General features: G+C 35.4%; 3 protein-coding genes across 4 annotated transcripts; 2 read left to right on the top strand and 1 right to left on the bottom strand.

The window, feature by feature from the left end:
• The first annotated feature begins 5,736 nt into the window (after positions 1-5,736).
• On the top strand, positions 5,737-8,157 carry LOC122582504 (myb family transcription factor PHL5-like). The gene is made up of 7 exons (XM_043754908.1): positions 5,737-6,360; positions 6,455-6,620; positions 6,713-6,789; positions 6,891-6,930; positions 7,015-7,069; positions 7,176-7,245; positions 7,503-8,157. The coding sequence occupies exons 1-7, from the start codon at positions 5,827-5,829 to the stop codon at positions 7,713-7,715; spliced, it is 1,155 nt and encodes a 384-aa protein (XP_043610843.1). The 5' UTR covers positions 5,737-5,826; the 3' UTR covers positions 7,716-8,157.
• Positions 8,158-12,401: 4,244 nt separating this feature from the next.
• Positions 12,402-13,462, bottom strand: LOC122581480. The gene is made up of 2 exons (XM_043753711.1): positions 13,001-13,462; positions 12,402-12,887 (listed from the first exon to the last, which is right to left on the bottom strand). The coding sequence occupies exons 1-2, from the start codon at positions 13,460-13,462 to the stop codon at positions 12,402-12,404; spliced, it is 948 nt and encodes a 315-aa protein (XP_043609646.1).
• A 6,805-nt stretch (positions 13,463-20,267) lies between these two features.
• LOC122580875 (myb family transcription factor PHL5-like) lies at positions 20,268-21,769 on the top strand. 2 transcript variants are annotated; one of them, XM_043753022.1, is made up of 6 exons: positions 20,268-20,657; positions 20,748-20,824; positions 20,915-20,954; positions 21,038-21,089; positions 21,203-21,272; positions 21,458-21,769. In XM_043753022.1, the coding sequence occupies exons 1-6, from the start codon at positions 20,276-20,278 to the stop codon at positions 21,557-21,559; spliced, it is 723 nt and encodes a 240-aa protein (XP_043608957.1). In that variant the 5' UTR covers positions 20,268-20,275; the 3' UTR covers positions 21,560-21,769. The 2 variants fall into 2 exon arrangements, with proteins under 2 accessions (XP_043608957.1, XP_043608958.1); XM_043753023.1 differs by having other exon boundaries at positions 21,038-21,084; positions 21,458-21,478.
• Positions 21,770-21,913: the final 144 nt, after the last annotated feature.

Here is a 21,913-nt window from a genome sequence, read left to right as displayed (position 1 = left end):
CTCTTAAAATCTGTTTATTGGCAATGTGTCATGTGTGTTTATAAGTTTTGTTAAGGATAGGAAATTTGGAATCACCATATTTCACATTTTTTCTTTTAAGTATATATCACTAAACATGTTATACAATATTATACAGTATAGATTCTAAAACAAATTTGATGATATACGAGTAGCTAGAATGGTGACATACAGATCATCGTCTTTTTGAAAGAGTCCGTTGTTTTGTTTATGTCAAATGAAAAACTCCTACACTATGTTATAAAGTATGAGAGGGATACCCGCGCAATGCGGCGATAGTTGGTGGTGGCAGCGGTAACGGTGTGGTTATTAATGTAAAAGTATAAGTGATTCGCTAATGAAACCGTAATTTAGATGGAGGAGCATTTATTTCCATAGAAGGACACTAATGGAGTATAAAATATGTATAAAGATAATATAAAATGTCAAAGACAAATCCGATATTTCAAAAACGGAATAGTTTAATTTAAAAAGAGGGCTTTTGATTTATAAGAGAGTAAAGATTATAGTTTGAGTTTTTTTAAATGTAAATTTGCAAGTATAAAAATAAATACTACTATATAATCACTACTTGCTATATTTATATAATTTCTATATTTATCCTGTTTAATCATTTATATATTTTAAAATATGACATTTAGAAAAAATATAAACACCTTATCTATTAAGTGTCAGCTAATCCGTAACTCGTTACCGATTGAAATCTGTGAATTTCATTTTGAAATACATTTACACCAAAATTAGAAAATAGGATCAAATTGAGAAAGCATTCAACCCCGTGCATTTTGTGATTCGTATTTAGTTAGTATAATTTATAATCCATAATCTATTTGACAAAATAATTGGAGCTAAAACTTATAGAAATAATAGCATGATACTCGTACAATATGGAGGTACAATATGGAGGTGGTGGCGGTGATAACGGTATGGTTGTGGGGGCGTCAGGTGTTGATGATGTTGGTGAGTGATGTAAATTGAACAATTTTAAAAGATAAGGGCTTAAAGTATAAATTAGTAAGATAAGAGTTCAAAATGTAAATTAATTATAAGTTTTTCCATTAGAGGGAAGTTTATTAAGAGCAACTGAATCATTTTCAATGTAACTAATTTTTTTTTTTTTTGAACGGTAAATTTGGGCTCAGCGTCATTCCTCTTCATATATCCAACTCCAATTCCAGAGAAACTCATACTGGAAAAACCCCCGTCTCCATTCCTGAAAGCATTTTGCTCACACCAGAATTTGAACCCAAGACCTTTCAGTCTCAGGCTCCACCATACACCAAAGAGTAAAGATAATATTTTATAAATAGACAAATGTATTAACTTAAAAGGATGAAATACAAGTATGTTAAAAGTTAGAGTTTAGAGTTATTTAGGTGATGACCTTCCCTAAACTCAAAACAATTTCTAAAAACTAACTTTAAATAGTGTATACTTTAGTAACTTATCAAATTCATTACCTATATAAGTTTTAGACACAGTCCATATATAACACACACAGATATAAATATATTCGAACTGATTATTAGGAGCCTTTTCATTCGATGTGTCTATGACACCTTTAACATGTTATTATCAACAATATCATTAGAACAAACACAGGTGTTTTGCCGCATAAGAGCTACCCCGCTACCTGGCATTAATATATTGTTTTTTAATTACTATAAACAAGCGATTTGACTACTTCAATGATGCCATTTGTTTCTTGGGTGCAGGCCGGCTAACTACGAGTATTATTAATTTATCCGATGTTTATAGGTACTTTATATTTAGAAGAACAAGAACAAATCACCTAATACTTATGTTATGTTTAGGTTTATTAAAACGCCTATTAAATAAAGAATAAAGGAGTAAATGTTTGTTAATTTGCAAGATTTCCTCACAATGTTGACATCATTTCCTAGTATGCTACCACTATTTCGTCATCCACGGATGGTCAATCCTTAAGGAAAGAAGACCAAAACTTAATAATTTCCCTTTATGTCAAAACTCAAAAGTAGTTATCAATAAACCCTTATAAAACATATTGAATTCTTTTATTTAAGGAAATTCAGCAATTTTTTATACCCAAAATACTCTATTTCTTAATTCTAATTACCATATACACTTAATCTATACTTTTATACTATCTAATAAAAATACAACTCACTTTTTAAATAACATTAATGATTAAATTACACTACAAGACTTTTATCTTTTAAAATATCTTCATTAACCTTTTAAATCAATTGTGTTTACATCAATTATCTATACCATTTGATGTCGCCTCCACCACCAACCGTCGCTCCCACCACCACACCGTCGCCTCTACGACCACCGCTGCATTGCGCGGATACCGTGATAGTTTTACTTAAATAGTACAATTTCTCAACTTCGCTATAGTAAAAGAAATATTGGGTCCTTTTCTATGGGGATTCTTCCATGAAATTTCTCTCAACATCTCAAACATGTATTATAGTTTTCTAATTAATTAATATGAAAAACAAAAACGATAATTGATAGAATTGTGTTTTCAGAATTTCTATTTATTTTCTATAGCTGGAATATATATTACTTCTATAAGATCTATTTCTAAAATAAATAGAAAACTAATTAAAATACATTTTTTACTACTAAACGCAAGACATTGATAACATAGGCATTAGCCTCTTTCGATGCTTTACTTTCAAGGATTTTTTACAGCCACTATTGAATAAGATTACTATTTTCGATCTGTACGTATATAATAATTTATAAACATTTTTAATAAGTGTTTTCATGACACAAGTTACAAAAAACCTTGGTGTATTTATGACACAAGTCGTTAAAAAAAAACAACCTTATTTCGTATAGGTAAGCTTGTCACTTTATCTTTTTGATGAGAAGGTATATATTTTTTTTTTTACTTTCAATTTTAATTACTTAATTACTTTTGAACGTTGGCCTATTTTTGAGTGACCATGCCAATTTCATCTCGATCCGATATCAAAGACGCCAATATCTATGAGGAATGTATTTTTGATGATGTTATTATTAACTTTGACATTATATAAAAGTCACAAATCTATAACCATAATATCACTATAACTTCAAAGCAATCAAAATATATAGCTTATGCACACTAAAAAACTAGTCAGAGCAACTGATTGTCTACGTATGAAATTTACGGATCACCTTATCAAAGTCCTTTAGAAAAAAGAAGACGAAAATATATTGAGGTGGTATTGCACACACCTTTTATGATTTTTTGGTGATGCATATGTAAGACTACAATTGATCGTTCTTTGGTTGACCAAAGTAACTAAAATTGACAAGAAGAGAACAGCTAGACTCTCAATGACAGGAATAATGGTAAGGAGTCAATTCACATGAAAGGCTCTCGTTCGGCTGACAGTCGGTATGATGGTAAAGATCGAGGATAAGTATTAAACATTAAAAAGAAAATGAAAATGAATATTATTGTCATATAGACAAGTTATCCATCCCTTCAAAACCCTAGAGGCCAGATTTAATAATATATGTACAAATGAGGCCTTTGAAGTTTGAACACATTCCGCTTTTGGAAACTCCGAGGGATAGTACCAAATTCAATGACTATATGATAGTATTATAGTAATGGTATATGATGATTTGTATTAATTTAAATCTTTAATTACAAAATTAGACATGTACCACTACCATTAAACTACATTGATTAGTTCCAAAAATGCCCATTGTATAATATTAAACAAAGACAAAGATAACTTATTAAAATGTTTATACTTGATTGGTTGATTAACATATTATAATAGTTTTTTGAATTTCTAAATGGATTAATTATACGAGAATGCTCCATATATGTATGTGTCCGTATATAAACATTATTTCTTAGAGCAGACACCTTATTTGTGACAAAGTAAAAATAGTTATAATATTTGCCAAATATTGGAGACTTTGGTGGAAATTAATGTTTGGTACAAAAGCTTGTAGTTGAGGTTGTAGTTAAGGGTTTGGGGCTGAAGGTTAAGGTTGGGGCTGAGATTTTTTTTCAACTCTCTTCTTACGACCTTTTATTTTAAAGACCTTTTAGGGCTTTTAGGAGTTTTTTGGGGTTGGGGCTTTTAATTTCTTATGTATTACCAAACAAGGCTATAATTTTCAAAGGCTTATTTTTAAAAGCTAGGGGCTTTTAAGGGGCTTAAAAGCCCCCCAAATCCCCACAGACCCTATATATACATAAGCTTTCATATTTTTGATACAAATCAAGGTATGCTCCAATATAGTGAAGGCTATTTGTTAATTACAAAATGAACAAAATAAAATAAATGGGTGAGAACTTTTTGATCTCATGTACCATCTTGGTATACAGGGCACACATCGCATAGGTTTCATGTCTGGTAAATCAACAGCCTCACACATGGAGCACAAGATAAATTTCTCCACTTGCCTTTGACAAGTTTTGAAAATTGTGACCTTTTAGTCTTAATCTTGATCTATGATGAAATGATGAATTGGTTATTATGATAATGCAAAAACTTATTTCACACGGTACCAGTTGTCATCTTTAAAAACGTTTAACTCGTTGATTTCGATTTGTTTTACGTCTATTATTTGCAATCATAGCAGAGGAGGGGGATCGAGTGAAAGGAGCATACTTCAATTCTTGACTACATAAGTACGATCTCAAAGTTCAACTTGCTGAAATTGGAAAGAGACTGGGCATTTGAACATATCCTCTTCATATAGCATGTAGAGAAAAAGCAGTAGACCAGATTGAATCGAATCGACCAATCAATATTCGTCCACAACCTATCAGTCATGCCACGATTAACTTGTTTATTAAACGGGTTGAACCCTGTTATTAATGAAACGGGCCGGGTTAGATATAAGTAGAGACATATGACTAGATAAAATGCTAGCCCGAAACCTGTTAACTCAAATAAGACAAATTTTTTGTACCTAGCCTAGGTTGGAAAATATGATACTATTCTTTGTAAAAACATGTAATTTTATCTCATGTACATCTAGATTCAATACAACACTTAACACACTTAAAGATTTGCTTATTCTTATTTACTTTATTGTGTTTGTGCTTTGGAATAAAATGAAAAACATATATACATATGAATATATGCTTAAATTCACTTAACATTATATATTGAAAGCTCTAATATTCTTTCATTATCTCATAACTTATAAATTGTACTGTATATTATATTATGGGATGGTAATATAAGACAGTTAGGTACTTAAGTTTACGTGTGAAACATTCACATATTGTTTTTTTAATCCATAAAATTCATGGAGCCCAAACAGTTGTATATTAATCAAAAAAATATTAGAAAATTTGTATATGAGAGGTTCCACACTTAAGTTTAGGTGTCGAACAACCTTATATTCCCTTAAACTTAGGTGTCAGACAACCTTATATTCACTTTTCCCTTATATTATATATCAAAGCTGTTTAATTAATTAGGAATCATAAATTAATCGGCTCATGAAAACTTACTTGGCCTCTATCTTCTATAGAATAATATGTTATTTTTATCGACAACACTATGACTCATGTATGAGACGAATTTTTATTAAAATACAGCATAGTTAACATTTGATTATATTTTAAATGAATTTATTTGAATTTTTAAATGAGTTGGAATCATCGAAATGTGTATAGATGTTGATTTTGTATCCTTATAAGGAATAATATATATATATATATATATATATAAAATGTCCTCCATTGAGTTGATCATAATGTTATTGCATACTCCTTTTGAGCACTAAAAATACATATATAGTTTAATAGTGACACCCATTATAAGTTTTTAATCTTGATTGCAGAACTCATTCATGTATACACAAAGAATGAATACTTTGATGAGGATTGGTTCAAACCATGAAATGGTTTACAGTCCTAAAAGCAGAGATCTTGGTAGTGTACAACAACAACCTTGCCAAGTAGGATTCAACGTGTTGCCCTCGGATATCGTTAACCATCAAGAGCAAGAAGATCAGCAACAAATGATGATGAGCTATAGACAAGATTCTCCATCTTGTAGTAAAACGATCATGCAACAAATCGGTTCACCAGCCTCTGCCCTTTGGGCAACTGAAAGATTTTTGGGTTTTTCTCAAGATAGATCTTTTAACGAACAAATTGATGCTTCGTCTATACCCCAGATGAGATTTGATCAGTTTATAAGGCCTAATGAATATGGTTACCTCAATTCTTACGATAGATCACACAAGATGAGGGGTGGTAATTTTTCAGAAAGGGATAAGCTTAGAGAGCTAAAAAGAAAATTACTTGATGAATCTGATGTAGTTTCTGATTGGAGACAATCACCACCCTCTATTTGTTTTGATGGAAATAAAGATCTTGATGTAAGTTTATTCATTTTAATCTGTTGTTTATTTTTGGTCTATATATATGTTTTGCTTCTTTCTGATAAACATTCTTTCATGCACTTGTTGACAGGAGCAATTTGGTCATTCAAGAAACACGCCTAGGACACCTTCGAGTCAAGGTTTGGTCAACCGTACGAATCCTGCAAATGTTATGCCAAGTAAAACACGAATCAGATGGACTCAAGATCTCCATGACCGGTTTGTGGAGTGTGTGACTTGCTTAGGTGGTGCTGAAAGTATGTACTTTTCGTATGAAGACCTTTTACCCTTTTACATGTACTTAAATTTTCATTACAAATTGATGGTTCTTTTGCTACTCTTATGCTAGAGGCGACACCAAAGGCGATATTGAGACTGATGGATTCAGAAGGCTTAACAATCTTTCATGTTAAAAGCCATTTACAGGTACTAGTTATATCAAATCTAGTTTTCTAGCTATTTTATAAGTTTTTAAAATTGTTTTTGTTTTTAATCTAAACTGAAGATGACTTATATTACTCTTTCAGAAATACAGAGTTGCCAAATATTTGCCTGAAACTGCAAAAGGTACAACAAACTTTGTTAAGATTATTGTTTTAAGCGTGTTAGATACTCTAGAATGTATTCTGATAATATTTTTGTGGTATGTAGGGAATTTGGAGAAGAGAAATAATATTGATACCATATCGCAAATTGAAAATATAACGTATGTTTATGTTTTTTACTAAAATGAGAATCTTTCTGGTTTTATTTCAATTATTTCTACTTCAGATTTTGTCGATCTAAAATTGATGGTTTCACTTGTGCATCAGCGGCATGCAATTTAAGGATGCACTGCAAATGCAACTTTCTGTACAAAGGCAACTTCATGAGCAACTAGAGGTATGATCAATATCATCTCTGATTAGTATTTATCCTAAAGTCTTTCTATCAGTTTCTGTAATATGGTAGCAAAAGCATTTATCATAAAGAAAAATTATCTTCCTATGCATGATTTTAGCCTTAAATTTTAGTTTCGTTAAAGATTTCGTTGACATTTTTACAAAAAAGATGTTCCTTTGTAAGTCAGAGAAAGTAATCCATTTGATTTCAAAACTCAAAGTCTGACTATCGTTAACCAAAACTTGTTCTGATATCAGATTCAGAGAAACTTGCAGTTGAGAATAGAGGAACAAGCAAAGCAACTAAAGATGATGTTTAATCAACATCGGCAACAAAAGACCAGTATATCCCAGAATTCGGAAATCACATCTTTACATGATGATCACCACTCCACGAATCTTGATGATGAAGAGATTGTGAATTTGGAAGATGATGATGAGAATACCCTTTTCCCATCCAAAATAAGTTAGCTTTCTATCAAGAAAGCTCAAACTTTTTTGATGAAAAATCCATTTGTGTCTTTAACAGTTGCGAGAAACACATGATTGTCTGTTCACATGATCAACAAAACAAAACTTGCAGATGATGATCAAGCTGCTCGCATTTTGTGAATGAACTTTCATATCTTAATGTAAAACCTGTTTGTTTATACTTGATAACTAGGCTGTTATCTTGTGTTACTGTGTGCAAATAAGATTCGTTAATGAATAAAAACTATGCAATTCGCTATAAGAAATAACGTGAGGTCGGGAAAAGATCAAAAGACAAAAGAAACACAAAGAAGGGGTCAGGATGTAACCTTTCGTCCAGCAAATGGACGTATATATGTATCAAAGTCCATAACGATCATACTAATGTTGACCTGCTCAATGGTTTTGGGACCATTTTGGGATTCTCGTGAGAATTGCTAAATCATGGTTACAATTAGTTATAATGCTTTCATTTGTTTCTTTATGATATGATGTAAGGTAACAATTTATTTTTGTAATGAACATTCATCTTCTCACATAACTCTTGTCCAAAGACTTTCTGAAAACAGTTTCTCTGCCCTCTGCCCTCTGCCCTCTGGTAGTAGTATGACTCTCTACATGACTACATCCTACCTCCCCATACTATGCCTATGACGGAATTGGTTTTGTTGTTGTTGTATTCATATTCTCACATAAAGATTGTCTTGAAAGGTTATTGGTCTCTTATTTTGAGATGAATGTGCAAGAAATTACACACATATTACATATATATGTGATATGTTGAACATATCGATCTCTAGTTGGCCAGTTGGGTAGCCTTATGTTGTCTTCTTCTATATGTATAATAAAACATTGTAAAAAAATTGTATCTATTATAATTTGTTCTCACATTGTGAAACATTATCTATTTATAAGCCTAGCAATAACTAAGACGTGTTCTTGCATTGTTAAACAAGTTAATACTAAAACGTCTCCCTAGTATAGAGTTAACAAGGAAAGATTCAAGATATTGACAAACAATAATGACACTAGAGCAATATACTTTGTAATAATCGATCATAACTTCCAAATGCACAAAGCCGAACTAGAATTCAATTCTGACATTTCAAGAACTTTTGGATAAACTTTTTGGTGGTACTATAGATGTATCAAATGTTTGGCAGGCGGGTTGGGTTAAACGTCAAAGTGCACAAACTATTTTGTCGGTCAAAATAGATTGGATCACATTGTTGGCAGGAAACACCTTGTCCAAATTTTATTTTATTTTTATTTATTTATGAGTAACTAATGTTGACAGATTATAAAACTCCCATGATCGTTTCATTGATAGCCAATAATAGTTATAGAGTACAGATCCTATTTTTTTGTATAGATATACATTACATTAATTTCATCATATCTCTAATACTAATTACGATATATATTAAATATATTCCATGTATATTTATTATCTATTACACCCCCGCAGTCGAAGCAAGAGGAGGCCGGATGCTGAGGCTGGATCGAAAATCAATGAATGGGACTCGAGGTAATCCTTTTGTGAAGATATCTGCTTTTTGGTACTGTGATGGAATGTGAATAACTCGAACAGTACCGCGTTGGACAAGATCTCGAACAAAATGAATATCTAGTTCAATATGTTTCGTCCTCTGATGTTGTACAGGATTACCAGAGAGATAAACAACACTAATTTTGTCACAATAGACCAAACTAGCTGAACAGATAGGTTTGTGTAGCTCCAACAGAAGATTGCGAATCCAACAAATTTCGGCTACAACATTAGCAACACCTCTATATTCGGCCTCTGCACTCGATCTGGAGATGACAGCCTGTCGTTTAGAAGACCAGGACAAGAGATTAGGACCCATATAGACACAGTACCCGGAAGTGGAACGACGAGTATTGGGACAACCAGCCCAGTCTGCATCCGTGTAGGCCCGTAACGAGAAGTCATTAGAAGTGCCAAGAGTTATACCAAAAGAAGTAGTACCCTGCAAATAGCGAATGATTCGTTTCAAGGCATTCCAATGAGGCATACGAGGAGAATGCATGTGCATACACACTTGCTGTACCGCATATGTAATATTGGGCCGGGTAAAGGTAAGATATTGAAGTGCCCCCACAAGACTGCGATATAAAGTTGAATTGTCAAACTCTGAACCAGCAGTAGAGCTAAGTTTGGACTTACAATCAACCGGCGTAGAGACTGGTTTGCAAGAGCTCATACCTTCTCGTTCAATGATGTCTCTGGCATAATTATGTTGACTTAAAAACATGGTGTCCTTACTTCTAGAAACAGTAATACCCAAGAAATGACTAAGGTGGCCAAGATCTTTCATGTCAAATTCTGTAGCAAGGCATGACAGGAGATGAAGTCGTAGCTTAGTGGTCGATGTTGTGAGAATGATATCATCCACGTAAATAAGAAGATATGCTGTTTCGCCACGGTTATTATAAATAAAGAGAGAATTATCACACCTGCTTTGTTTGAAACCAAGAGTGAGAACAAAATCTGTGAAACGTTGGTACCACGCTCGTGGGGCCTGTTTCAAACCATAGAGGGCTTTTTTCAATAGGCAAACATGATCAGGAAAGTCTCGATGTCTAAAACCCATGGGTTGATACATATAAACAGTCTCACTCAAATTACCATGCAGAAAAGCGTTGGTGACATCTAACTGATGTATATCCCAGGACTGAGACAAAGCTAAAGATAAAACCGTTCTTATAGTTGTAGGTTTGACAACCGGACTAAAAGTTTCCCCACAATCCACCCCAAGCTGTTGACCACTACCGTCACATACAAGACGCGCCTTATAACGTTCTAGTGTCCCATCAGACCTGTATTTATGACGAAATAACCACAAGCTCCGTAGGATATGCATGTTAGACTGTCTAGGAACAAACTCCCAAGTCTTATTTTTAATAAGGGCATTAAACTCAGTGGTCATGGCGTCATGCCATTCTGTAGTAGACAAGGCATTAGATGGGTTTTTGGGAAGAAGTTGTACAACAGAAGAATGCAGGTTAAATAATTGTTTGGGTTTAGTAATACCATCCATAGCACGTGTGCGCATGTTTCAAGTAGGTGGGGGGATGGTGAAGTGGGTAGAAGCGTGGAGGCTTGAGAGTAGGTGGAGTGTGGTTGGGATGATTGAGACTGTAAATTGCGTCTGGAATATGTGATGGTGGGTGTTTGGGTGCTAGTGTTTGGGCCAGGAGAAGGAACAGGTTGGACAGTGGGTTGGGACGCAGGAATGGAGTTGCTGTGGGAGACTGAAGATGGGGGAGATGATTCTGTTGGATGTCGCAAGTGATTCCAAAGAAGAGGATGTAGAGAAGTGGTGAGAAAGTCATAAGATTTTAAAGAAGGTCGGGGTTTGTTTTTGAATGGGAAGGTCGTTTCGTCAAATAGTACGTGACGATTGATTATGATTTTATTGGTGGCTAAATCAAGACATTTGTAACCTCGGTGGTTAGGAGGATACCCAAGAAAAACACAAGGCATGGAATGGTACGCTAGTTTGTGTATGGTAGTAGATGGGATGAGAGGGTAACAGAGGCAACCAAACACACGTAGATGATCATATTTTGGTAGGCAATGATATAGCCGTTGGGTTGGGGTTTGAAAGCAGTGGAGTTTGCTAGAGAGAATGTTAATTAGATATGTGGCAGCATCAAGAGCATGATGCCAATATGTATTGGGGAGGGAAGCTTGAGCAAGAAGGGTGCGAATAGTGTTGTTTATGGTGCATATTTTGCGTTCGGCTTTGCCATTTTGAGATGAGGTATGTGGACATGAGAGACGAAAATGCATGCCATGAAGGTTGCAAAAATGCTGGAACAAGTTATTAACATATTCTTTGCCATTATCACATTGAATCTGTTTGATGTGGCGTTCAAATTGGGTTTTAATCAAGTTAATGAATTTTGTGAAAACAGAGAACACTTGAGATTTGTTATTAAGGGGATAGGTCCACAAATAATTGGTAAAATCATCTAAGAACAAGATATAATAATGATGCCACCCAGAGCTTATAATTGGGGAGGTCCAAAGATCACTATGAATAATATCAAAAGGTAGAGAAGTAGTATTACTAGAATCAATAAACGGTAAACGAATATGTTTTCCAAACACACAAGACTGACATAATTTGGGTTTCAATGAACGACACTGAATAAAACTAGAACTCTTAAGTGATTGCAATAAAATAGGTCCTGGGTGGCCGAGACGTTGATGCCAAATATCTTGAGAAATAGAGTGAATGTAGAAGGAGTAGTGATCTTGGAAACTTGTGTAGGATCAAGTGTGTATAATTCCCCGGAGCTATTGCATCTGAGGATAGGTGTCCGGGTCTTAAGGTCCTTCACAAGAAAACCAAAGGGGTCAAATTCAATTGAAACTTGGTTGTCCGTCGTGAAACGGCGAACCGAAAGAAGGTTTTTGATTAAGGTAGGGGAGTAAAGAACTTGATTTAATTTAAAAGGTGGGAATGGTGGGGGTAGAATCTGATTACCATGACCATTAACAGGAATGGTTGAACCACTACCCACAATTATCTTTTGAAACATGCCATTATTAAAAAAAGAGGAGAAGTTACCTGGATGATTTGTCATGTGGGTTGTAGCACCGCTGTCCATTGTCCACTGTTGATCATATGGGTTTAATGCCATTGCGTGAAGAGCCTAATCAAGATCAGTAGGTGCATAGCTAGCAGCATAAGATTGAGGTGGGCGGGGACCAAGTAACCCAGGGGCAGGAGAAGGTGGCTTAGATGTAGATGGATAGGGACATGGTGGGGAAGGAGTCCAAGAGGCCCATGGCTGAGGTGAGTAGGTTGTGTGAGAGCCAACCCAAGGAGCATAGGGAGGAGCCCAATTCTGATAGTTCTGATGATTGGGTTGGGAGGAACCATAGGAACCACGACCTCGTGAAGAGGCACCTCGTCCCCTTCCCCTACCACGGCCTCTGCCACGGCCACGGCCGCTACCGCAGTCTGCTTGTTCTGTGCGAGATTCTTGGCGCTGCGATTGAGTATCGGTGCAATCAGTAGCAGTAAGAAGGGCAGTGCCAGCAGTGGTAGCAGCTTGACGTGCTTGATTGTTTTTCCGAGTTTCAGTCATGCATAACCTGGATCTTGTCTCATAAAAATTTGGCAGGGGTTTGGTTTGCTGAATAGAATCAGCAGCATTTTCATATTGTTCATTTAGGCCAGTGAGGATTGTAGAACCAATTGTTCTTCAGTAACGGGGGAGCCGACATTGGATAATTGGTCAAAAATGACCTTCATAGCTTGGCAATATGCCGACATAGTGCTGAATTGGTCTAATCGGGTAGTGGCAAATTTGTTGTTGAGATCAATGGCACGAGTAGCCTTATTATCTTGGAAAAGATTGGCAAGAGCAGTCCACACGTCAAAGGCGGTGGTTTCTGTCTTTAAAATGGTGTGAAGAAGATCAGTGGAGATGGTGCCATAGATCCATTGTAAGACAATGGAGTCAAGACGCTTCCATGATTCAGTTGGTGGTGTTTTGTCTTTGTCTTTATCTTTATTTTTGTCAGAAGTAGAGGTAGAGGTAGAGGTAACAGGAGACTGAATGTGATCAAATACTTGAAAAGCCTTACAATGAATTTTAAAAAGTTCTGACCAAGTGGTGTAATGGCCAGATTCAACATCTAGGGTGATGGGGATGAAAGTTTTGATATTAGAGACGGTGACTGCGGGGTGAATAGGTGTAGTAGACATGATGGAGAGGAAAAACTGATAACAGGATTGGAAGTTAGAAAAATAGAGCTGTTTAGGGTTTGTGGCCTGATACCATGACAGATTATAAAACTCTCATGATCGTTTCATTGATAGCCAATAATATTTATAGAGTACAGATCCTATTTTTATGTATAGATATACATTACCTTAATTTCATCATATCTCTAATACTAATTACGATATATATTAAATATATTCCATGTATATCTATTATCTATTAAATGTGTAAAATGGGATTACAAAATCTATATATTCAATAAGTATGTCAAATATATGAATAATATTAAGTCTTAGCTCTCCACCTTTACATCAAAATTTCAATTGAGGATAGAAGAACAAGATACATACATATATACGGGCCATTATAGTAACAGACCTTGTAATAATTTTTCATAAACTTCAAAAAGACACAGACAAAACTCGCATTGCCTAACAATCATAGAGGTAGCAAATGGGTGGGTTGGGTAAGATCAGATCGGAAAATTTTTGTACAAGACGAAACAATTAATTTGGGATTTTGGGTCAACCTGAAACAATTTTTTCCAAAAGTTCTAGTACTGTTACATTATGGGTTAGATCCATAATGTTCCACTTGCTGCCTATACGGATGACGGTCTTAGCATGCTGGCTACCAAACTTGGGGTTCCAAAAATGCTAGACTCATACACTAATGCTATGTGTATCGAGTCATGGGGTCGTAGTAGTTACGCAAGAGCAATGATAGAGATCTCAGCAGATAAGGAACTAAAAAGTGAGCTATGAATGGCAATTCTGGATATTGATGGGGAGGGTTATGTTAAGGAAAGTGTGAAAGTTGAATATGAATGGCAACCTCCTAGATGTGCTACTTGTTGTGTCTTTGGTCACTTGGATTCTAAGTGCCCAAAGTTAATTGAAGCTCGTGCCAAGGCTACTGATGTTGTTGATAAAGATGGGTTTCAATTGGTAAAGGGTAAGAGCAAGGCTAAGCAAGGATTCCCGGCCAGAAAACAAAAGCAAAACTATATCTATAGGCCTGTTGTGAAACCAAAAGAAGCTCAACAGGAGGCCCGTACTTCAACCACACCTGTATCAACCAAGAACACCTATGAACTATTGAATGATTATGGAGTTGAGAGGGAACCATTACTAGTTGAACGAAGTGAAGAAGAGATCAAAGAGGATGCTGAAAAACAGAAAAAAGCCACACAACAAATGACTGACTCGGATGATGAGGATGAAATTGTAGTTGAATTAGAAACTGAAACATCTAAGTTTATGCGTGATAACTCAGTTCCATCTAAATCTGAGGGGGCAAGCACTCCCGGTAAAGGAGTGTTAAATGGGTAGTTTAGCATCTTGGAACATAAGGGGGTTGAACCGCCCCCTGAAACAAAAGGAGGTTCGTGAGGTGGTCAATGAGTATCACTTGAATGTTTGTGCCATTATGGAATCACATATGGATGTTTCGAGGCTGTTCAACGTTTGTAAGAGGATTTGTAGGAATTGGGATTGGACTTCTAATGGGAATCTTTGTGACAAAGGAACTCGTATCATATTGGGGTGGAACTCGGATATTGTGGATGTTATGGTCCTTTCGCAAACGAGTCAGGTAATGCATGTTCAAATTATACTTAAGCTTGATAAAAAAATGTTGTTTTGTTCTTTTGTGTATGCTAAAAACCATTATCAAGAACGAAGAGAATTATGGGCTGATTTATGCATACACAAGAATTTTGTTCGCAATATGCCATGGGTTGTGTTGGGGGACTTCAATTCAGCTCTAAATCTTGAAGACAACTTCTATGGTTCAACTATTCACATTGGAATGAGGGAATTCAAGGAATGTGTGGAACGAATTGAAATGATAGATGTCAATAGTTCTGGTCTCCATTACACTTGGAACCAGAAACCTAAGAAAGGGATTGGCATTCTCAAGAAAATTGATCGTGTTATGGCTAATATCCATTTTTTGCAGGAGTTTCCTACCTCTCATGCAATATTCCAACCTTATAGGGTGTCTGACCATACACCTTGTGTACTTAAGATGCCGAGTGTTACAAGGGATAGACCAAAGCCGTTTAAATTTACTAATTTTTTGGTGAATAAACCGGGGTTCAAAGAGGCCATTCAAAAGGCTTGGGAGACAAAGATAGAGGGAAACAAGATGTTTCAAGTGGTTAAAAAGTTGAAACTGTTGAAGTCTCCATTTCGCAACTTACTACATCAGCAAAGGAACTTACATGACAGAGTGACTATGTCACGGAAGAAGCTAGATGAAATTCAGACTCTGATTGATAAGGACCCGTCAAATGTGCATCTTCGTGAACAAGAAGCAAGCTACCTTAAGGATTTTGAAGTTGTTTCATATGATGAAGAGTGTTTTTTAAAGCAAAAAACAAAGATTGAATGGCTTAATGCGGGTGACTCCAATACAGCCTATTTCCATAATTCGATCAAAAGCAAAAACCACCGTAGCAGAATCGAGCTAATCAAAGATTCAAATGGCTGTGAATTAGAAGGGAGTGCTGTTATTAATGAATTTGTCAACCACTATCAAAATTTCCTTGGTGTTGAATCTAACACGTCTACTATGGATAGCAATGGGCTGTTTACGAATGTGCTCAAACCCCAAACAGCAGCCCATATGATTCGTAGTGTCACTAGCGAAGAGATAAAGGAAGCTATGTTCTCAATTGGCGAGAATAAGGCCCCGGGACCAGATGGTTTCACATCGGCATTCTTCAAAAATGCGTGGGATGTGGTTGGTAATGAAGTTTGTCTTGCGATCCAAGATTTCTTTTGTCACGGTAGGCTACTCCAGGAGATAAACCACACGATTGTTGCTTTGGTCCCAAAGGTTACAACTCCTTCTCTTGTAACTGATTATCGTCTTATTGCATGTTGTAATGTTATATACAGGTGTATTAGTAAAATTATCACTAATAGGATTAAAAATGGGCTTCATGAGGTAGTAAACATCAACCAATCTGCATTTGTCCCCGGTAGGAAAATATCAGATAACATACTAATCACTCAGGAGCTTATGCATAACTACCACATTGATAGAGGTCCTCCTAGGTGTGCATTCATAGTAGACATACAAAAAGCCTATGACACGGTTAGTTGGAAGTTCTTAAGGAACGTGCTAATCGCTTTTGGTTTTCATTTAATAATGGTTAATTAGATCATGGCATGTGTAACGAGCGCCTCTTTCTCTCTTAGCATCAATGGTAATATTCATGGTTACTTTAAGGGTAAGCGAGGTCTAAGGCAGGGTGACCCCCTGTCACCTTATTTATTCACTCTTGTTATGGAGGTGCTCTCATTACTTCTTCAAAAAGCTGCCAAGGATCATGGGGAATACAGGTATCACTCCTACTGTGAAAAACAAAAAATTATTAATGTTTGTTTTCATGATCTCTTTCTGTTTGCTCGAGGGGATGCACAGTTAGCTAAGGTTATCATGGATATGCTAGAAGAGTTCAAAGGAATTTCTGGGTTGGTGCCAAGCTCTTTAAAGAGTACGACCTTTTTTTGTAATGTACCCGATCACGTTAAACAAAGAATCCTTAGTATCGTGCCTTTTGATGAAGGAAAGCTGCCGGTACGTTATTTGGGGGTGCCACTCATCTCAACAAAATTAATTTACAAGGATTGTAAAATCCTTGTAGAAAGAATGGAGAAGAGAATCGATGATTGGAAGGCGAAAACCTTGTCCTTTGCAGGTAGATTACAACTTATTAACTCCGTTCTTTCCTCACTTCATGTTTACTGGGCTTCGGTCTTCATATTACCTGCACGCGTTGTGAAAGATCTTGAAAAAAAGACAAGGGCTTTCTTATGGTCCCAAGGCTCGGTAACAAAAGGAAAATTAAAAGTCTCCTGGAAACAGGTATGTCTCCCCAAGGCTGAAGGTGGGTTGGGTATAAGAACCTTAGCTGAAGTTAATAAAGGCTTAATGGCTACTCATATATGGAGCATCCTCCCTAGACGAAACTCTCTATGGGTGGAATGGATCTATTCCTATAAGTTAAAAGGAAACAGCTTCTGGGAGGTTGTACCAAAAGGAAATATGAGTTGGGGTTGGAGAAAACTTCTCCAAGTTCGTGATATTATTAGACCTTTTATCTGGAAACGCATTGGTAATGGCTTAGACACACATGTGTGGAGCGATACTTGGTCCTCCCATGGTCCTCTTAGAGCAGTAATTACACCAAGTGATATTGCTAGAGCGGGTTTCAATTTAAACTCTAAAGTTGCTGAGGTTGTAAGTGATGGAGAGTGGAAATGGCCACGGGCCTGGTATGACCTATACCCGGTCTTATTAAACCTCCAACCCCCGCAATTGATCAATAAAAGGGATGAGCTAACTTGGTATGACACTAATGGTGTCGAGCAGCCATTCTCGGCCAGTGTAGTATGGAATACAATAAGACATAAGCAGCCATATGTAGAGTGGGCTAAATTGGTTTGGTTTTCAGAATGTATCCCTAGGCACTCTTTCCATATGTGGTTGGTTCTTAACATGAAGCTCAAGGCGCAAGATAGAATGAAGCCATGGGATGTGGGAGGGGCTGTAAACTTGAACCTCATGTGTTGCCCCCTATGTAACACCGGAATCGACTCACATAACCATCTCTTCTTTGAATGTCAGTTTTCTATGCAAGTATGGACATTAGTGAGGCCGTTTGCTCAAATGCATCTTGTACCAGCAAAATGAGAGAACATAATTAGCTATTTAACTCCTATCTCCAAGAAGAGATCGACACAAAGTATTATCGGGAAATTATTGGTTGCAGCTTCCACATATTTTATCTGGCAGGAACGAAATGCAAGATTGTTCACAAGAGATAAGAGAAGCCCTGGTCAGATTTGCGACTTAATCCTTGACACGGTTAGATTGCGGTTGCTGAATTTCAAGTACAAAAATCAAGGAAAGAATAGACATCTCTGGGAAGCTTGGAAAATACCGAGGAGCAAATTAATCAGCCCTAATACATTGGAAGATGATATTGTAGCAGCCGCAACCATAGCCACTTAAGTTCTGGTGGTGGTGTTGTCACAAATTGGAGACTACCTTGCCCTATTTCCTAGTAACGGTTAATCATCAGCATGGAAATAATAGTGTTTATTGTTTGCTTAATGCTTGTAATATATATGGTATGCCATGTATAAACTAACGTGATACTCTGTCACGTTTCTTGTACTGAACATTATGTGTTGTTATAAAATCACCGGGGTATCCCATTACCCAAAAAGATAATTTAGATTTTAGTGTGTCACTATGATCAAAGATGTTATTATATTTCAATAATAATTTTATTTCTTGAATTAAATGACTTAGAGGTCATGTATGCAGATACACACACATTGAAGGACTTGCGACCTGTTCAATCTAATTGACCCGTTATGACATGAATAACAAATTTGTAAGTTCGTTATTTCCACAATATAAAACGTTTCAAAACTTATCAGGGTATGCACATACCTATCATGCCCTATGAAAAACAGGTTTTTGCATTATTATAACAATGTACTAACATGACCCTGTTGTCGTAATCGATAATATATAGAAATCTTCCTGGTAATACACGTCTATATGCTCTGAGAAACACACAAAGACAATACAGGGCAACTTAAATCCATATTTGTCTAGTTAACTCTCATTGTTTTATATGATGTATTTTTTTCAATTATCGTGTTTAATTAATTGACGATAATAATAGAAAATAAAAATAAAGTGATGAGATGTTGGCGAATGGCATGGGCGTGTCAGTTTATAAGTGCGGGCGTGATATTGAAGTGACAAAACTGACAAGGGAGCAGCCTAACAATTACTGTACAACATTAATGAGTTTTAGAAAAAAACAATATTAACTTCAGGGGAATTCTGGGATAATTCTTCTTTGTAGGACTACCACAAATTTTATTTCTACTAGAATTAGTATTTTGCAAATAAATTTTCGGTTTTAGTTTCGTACACTCTAAGTTTCTAACTTGTAAAAACTAATCAACACAGGGGTATCAAAGAAATTCAAAAACCTTGTAGTATAAAATGGTATTTTTATGTTACTCCAAATTTAATGCAAAAGGATTAAAGATTTAGTATTGGGCCAAAATTAACATCAAACTTGATGTCACCTAAATGTGTCGTATATGTTGTGGATATTCTTATAAGGATGAGGGAAAGAAACCTTCTGAATTTGCATCCACTTGTAAAAGAAAGAATGGATGAATTTAAAAAAAGAAAGCTTGAAGAAGCCACCAATAATAACAATATAGACGAGATTACAACAGATACATCAGAACAAGAAGAAGAAATGTTGCATTCTTTGTTAGACCCACTTGCAAAAACCCAGCTTGTTGATCGTTTATCAAAGTTGTAAGATTTTATATCTATCTTTTTTATTTTAATTTGTTATAAATTTTGAATTTTTTTTTTTTTTTTCATGTGGGTTTTGCTTGAATGATAAAGGTGTCATGTATCCTATTTATGCTGTTTGAGGTCTAAAATATGATCAATTCAAGATATATGAATTGGAGGGGTTTTTAAACATAGGTTTATAATTTTGTAACTAGAACTAGAATGCTCAGAGGGTGTTTTGGTATCTTATTTTGTACAGTAGCTTATAAGCTTATACTACTTGATACTTAAGGACTTATCAAAGTTGAAAAATTGTTTGATAAGCCTCAAATAAGCCAAAAAGATGGGCTTATTCATAAATAATGAATACTTTGAGGATTGGTTCTAATGAGATGGTTTACAATCTTAAAATTAGAGATCTTGGTAGTGTACAACAACAATCACCAATGCAAGCAGGAATTACCATTTTACCCATGGATATTGTTAAGCATCAAGAACAAGCAGATCAGCAGCAGCTTCAACAACAGCAAATGATAAGTTACAGACTAAAATCCCCATCTTCTAATGAAACCATCATGCAACAAATTATCATTTCTTATGAAAGATCGTATGATATTCTATCAGAAAGGAATAAGCTTAGAAAGCTAAAAAGGAAATTAGTTGATGAATTTGATGTTTCTGGAAACATTGCTACACCCCCTTCAAGTCAAGTTTTGGTGAACGCTACAAACCTTGAAATTGTTGTGCCAAGGAAACCACGAATCAGATGGACTCAAGATCTCCATGATCGATTTGTTCAGTGTGTGACTTGTTTAGGTGGTGCTGAAAGTATGTACTTTTCGTATAAAGCCTTTCACCTTTTTACGTGTACTTAAATTTCTTTATATAGTGATGGTTGTTTGGGTACCTTCATACTAGAGGCGACACCAAAGGCGATACTGAGACTGATGGATTCAAAAGGGTTAACAATCTTTCATGTTAAAAGCCATTTACAGGTACTAGTTATAACAAATCTAACGTTCTGTTTTATAAGCTCTCTAGATTAATTTCTTTTAATATGTACATGACTTAAAATGATCTTTCAGAAATACAGAGTTGCCAAATATTTGCATGAAACTGCAAAAGGTACAACGAACCTTGTTAAGACTTAAGATTGTTCTGTTAAGTATGTTAGATACTCTATCTAATTACATTTCTGTGGTATGTAGGGGATTTGGAGAGGACTAGTATCGATACCATATGGCAAGATGAAAATGTAACGTATGTTTATGTTTCTTTCAAAAATGGAAATCCACCGTGTTTTATTTCTTTTATTTTTACTTCAAAATTTGTCAAAAGCTAACCTAAAATTGTTGATTTTATTTGTTCATCAGTGCCATGCAATTCAAGGATGCACTGCAAGTAGAACTTTCTCTACAAAGGCAACTTCATGAGCAACTAGAGGTATGAACATAATTTGTGATCAGTATTTATCATAAAATCGATCTTTCTATCACCTTTTGAAATATAGTAGCAAGTATTTACCATTAAAATAAATGATGATTTGTAAGCCAAAAAGATAATCATGCTGACTTTAAAACTCAAAGTTTGACTAGTTAACCAAAACTTTAAATTGTTTCTGATCTCAGATTCAACGAAGCTTGCAGTTGAGAATAGAGGAACAAGCAAAGCAACTGAAGATGATGTATGATCAACATCGGCAACCGAACGCCAATAACTCCCAAAATTAGGAAATCACATCTTTACAAGTTAATCACCACTTCACGAATCTTGATGATGAAGAGATTGTAAATTTGGAAAATGAAGTTGAGAATATATACCCTTTCCCCATCCAAGATAAGTTAGCATTCCATCAAGAAAGCTAAAACTTTTTTGATGAGATAGCTTATATTTATTTGTGTTTAACAATTGGGAGAAATACATGATTGTCTGTTTAAATGATCAAGAAAACACAAGTTGCAAGTGATGATCAAGCTCTGCTTTTTGTGAATTAACTTTGATATCTTGAATGTAAAACCCATGTGTTTATACTAGATAACTAGAATGTTATCTTGTGTTATTGTTTACAAATAAGATTCATCAAT

Source organism: Erigeron canadensis, chromosome 9, assembly GCF_010389155.1.
Source record: "Erigeron canadensis isolate Cc75 chromosome 9, C_canadensis_v1, whole genome shotgun sequence".
In the NCBI taxonomy this organism is placed as follows: Eukaryota; Viridiplantae; Streptophyta; class Magnoliopsida; order Asterales; family Asteraceae; genus Erigeron; species Erigeron canadensis.
The sequence above is the reverse complement of the archived record's forward strand: the minus strand, read 5'-3'. Positions and strand labels throughout refer to the sequence as shown.

Bases quoted from the DNA above. Each gene is read 5' to 3' on its own strand.
- LOC122582504 (XM_043754908.1), top strand. From the start codon at position 5,827: ATGTATACACAAAGAATGAATACTTTGATGAGGATTGGTTCAAACCAT. The intron at 7,070-7,175 runs GTATGTTTATGT...CTTGTGCATCAG, and splicing joins TCGCAAATTGAAAATATAAC to CGGCATGCAATTTAAGGATG. The intron at 7,246-7,502 runs GTATGATCAATA...TTCTGATATCAG, and splicing joins AACTTCATGAGCAACTAGAG to ATTCAGAGAAACTTGCAGTT.
- LOC122581480 (XM_043753711.1), bottom strand. From the start codon at position 13,462: ATGTCTACTACACCTATTCACCCCGCAGTCACCGTCTCTAATATCAAA. The intron at 12,888-13,000 runs GTCATTTTTGAC...GATTCTATTCAG, and splicing joins CATATTGCCAAGCTATGAAG to CAAACCAAACCCCTGCCAAA.
- LOC122580875 (XM_043753022.1), top strand. From the start codon at position 20,276: ATGCAAGCAGGAATTACCATTTTACCCATGGATATTGTTAAGCATCAA. The intron at 20,825-20,914 runs GTACTAGTTATA...ATGATCTTTCAG, and splicing joins ATGTTAAAAGCCATTTACAG to AAATACAGAGTTGCCAAATA. The intron at 21,090-21,202 runs GTATGTTTATGT...TTTGTTCATCAG, and splicing joins TGGCAAGATGAAAATGTAAC to TGCCATGCAATTCAAGGATG.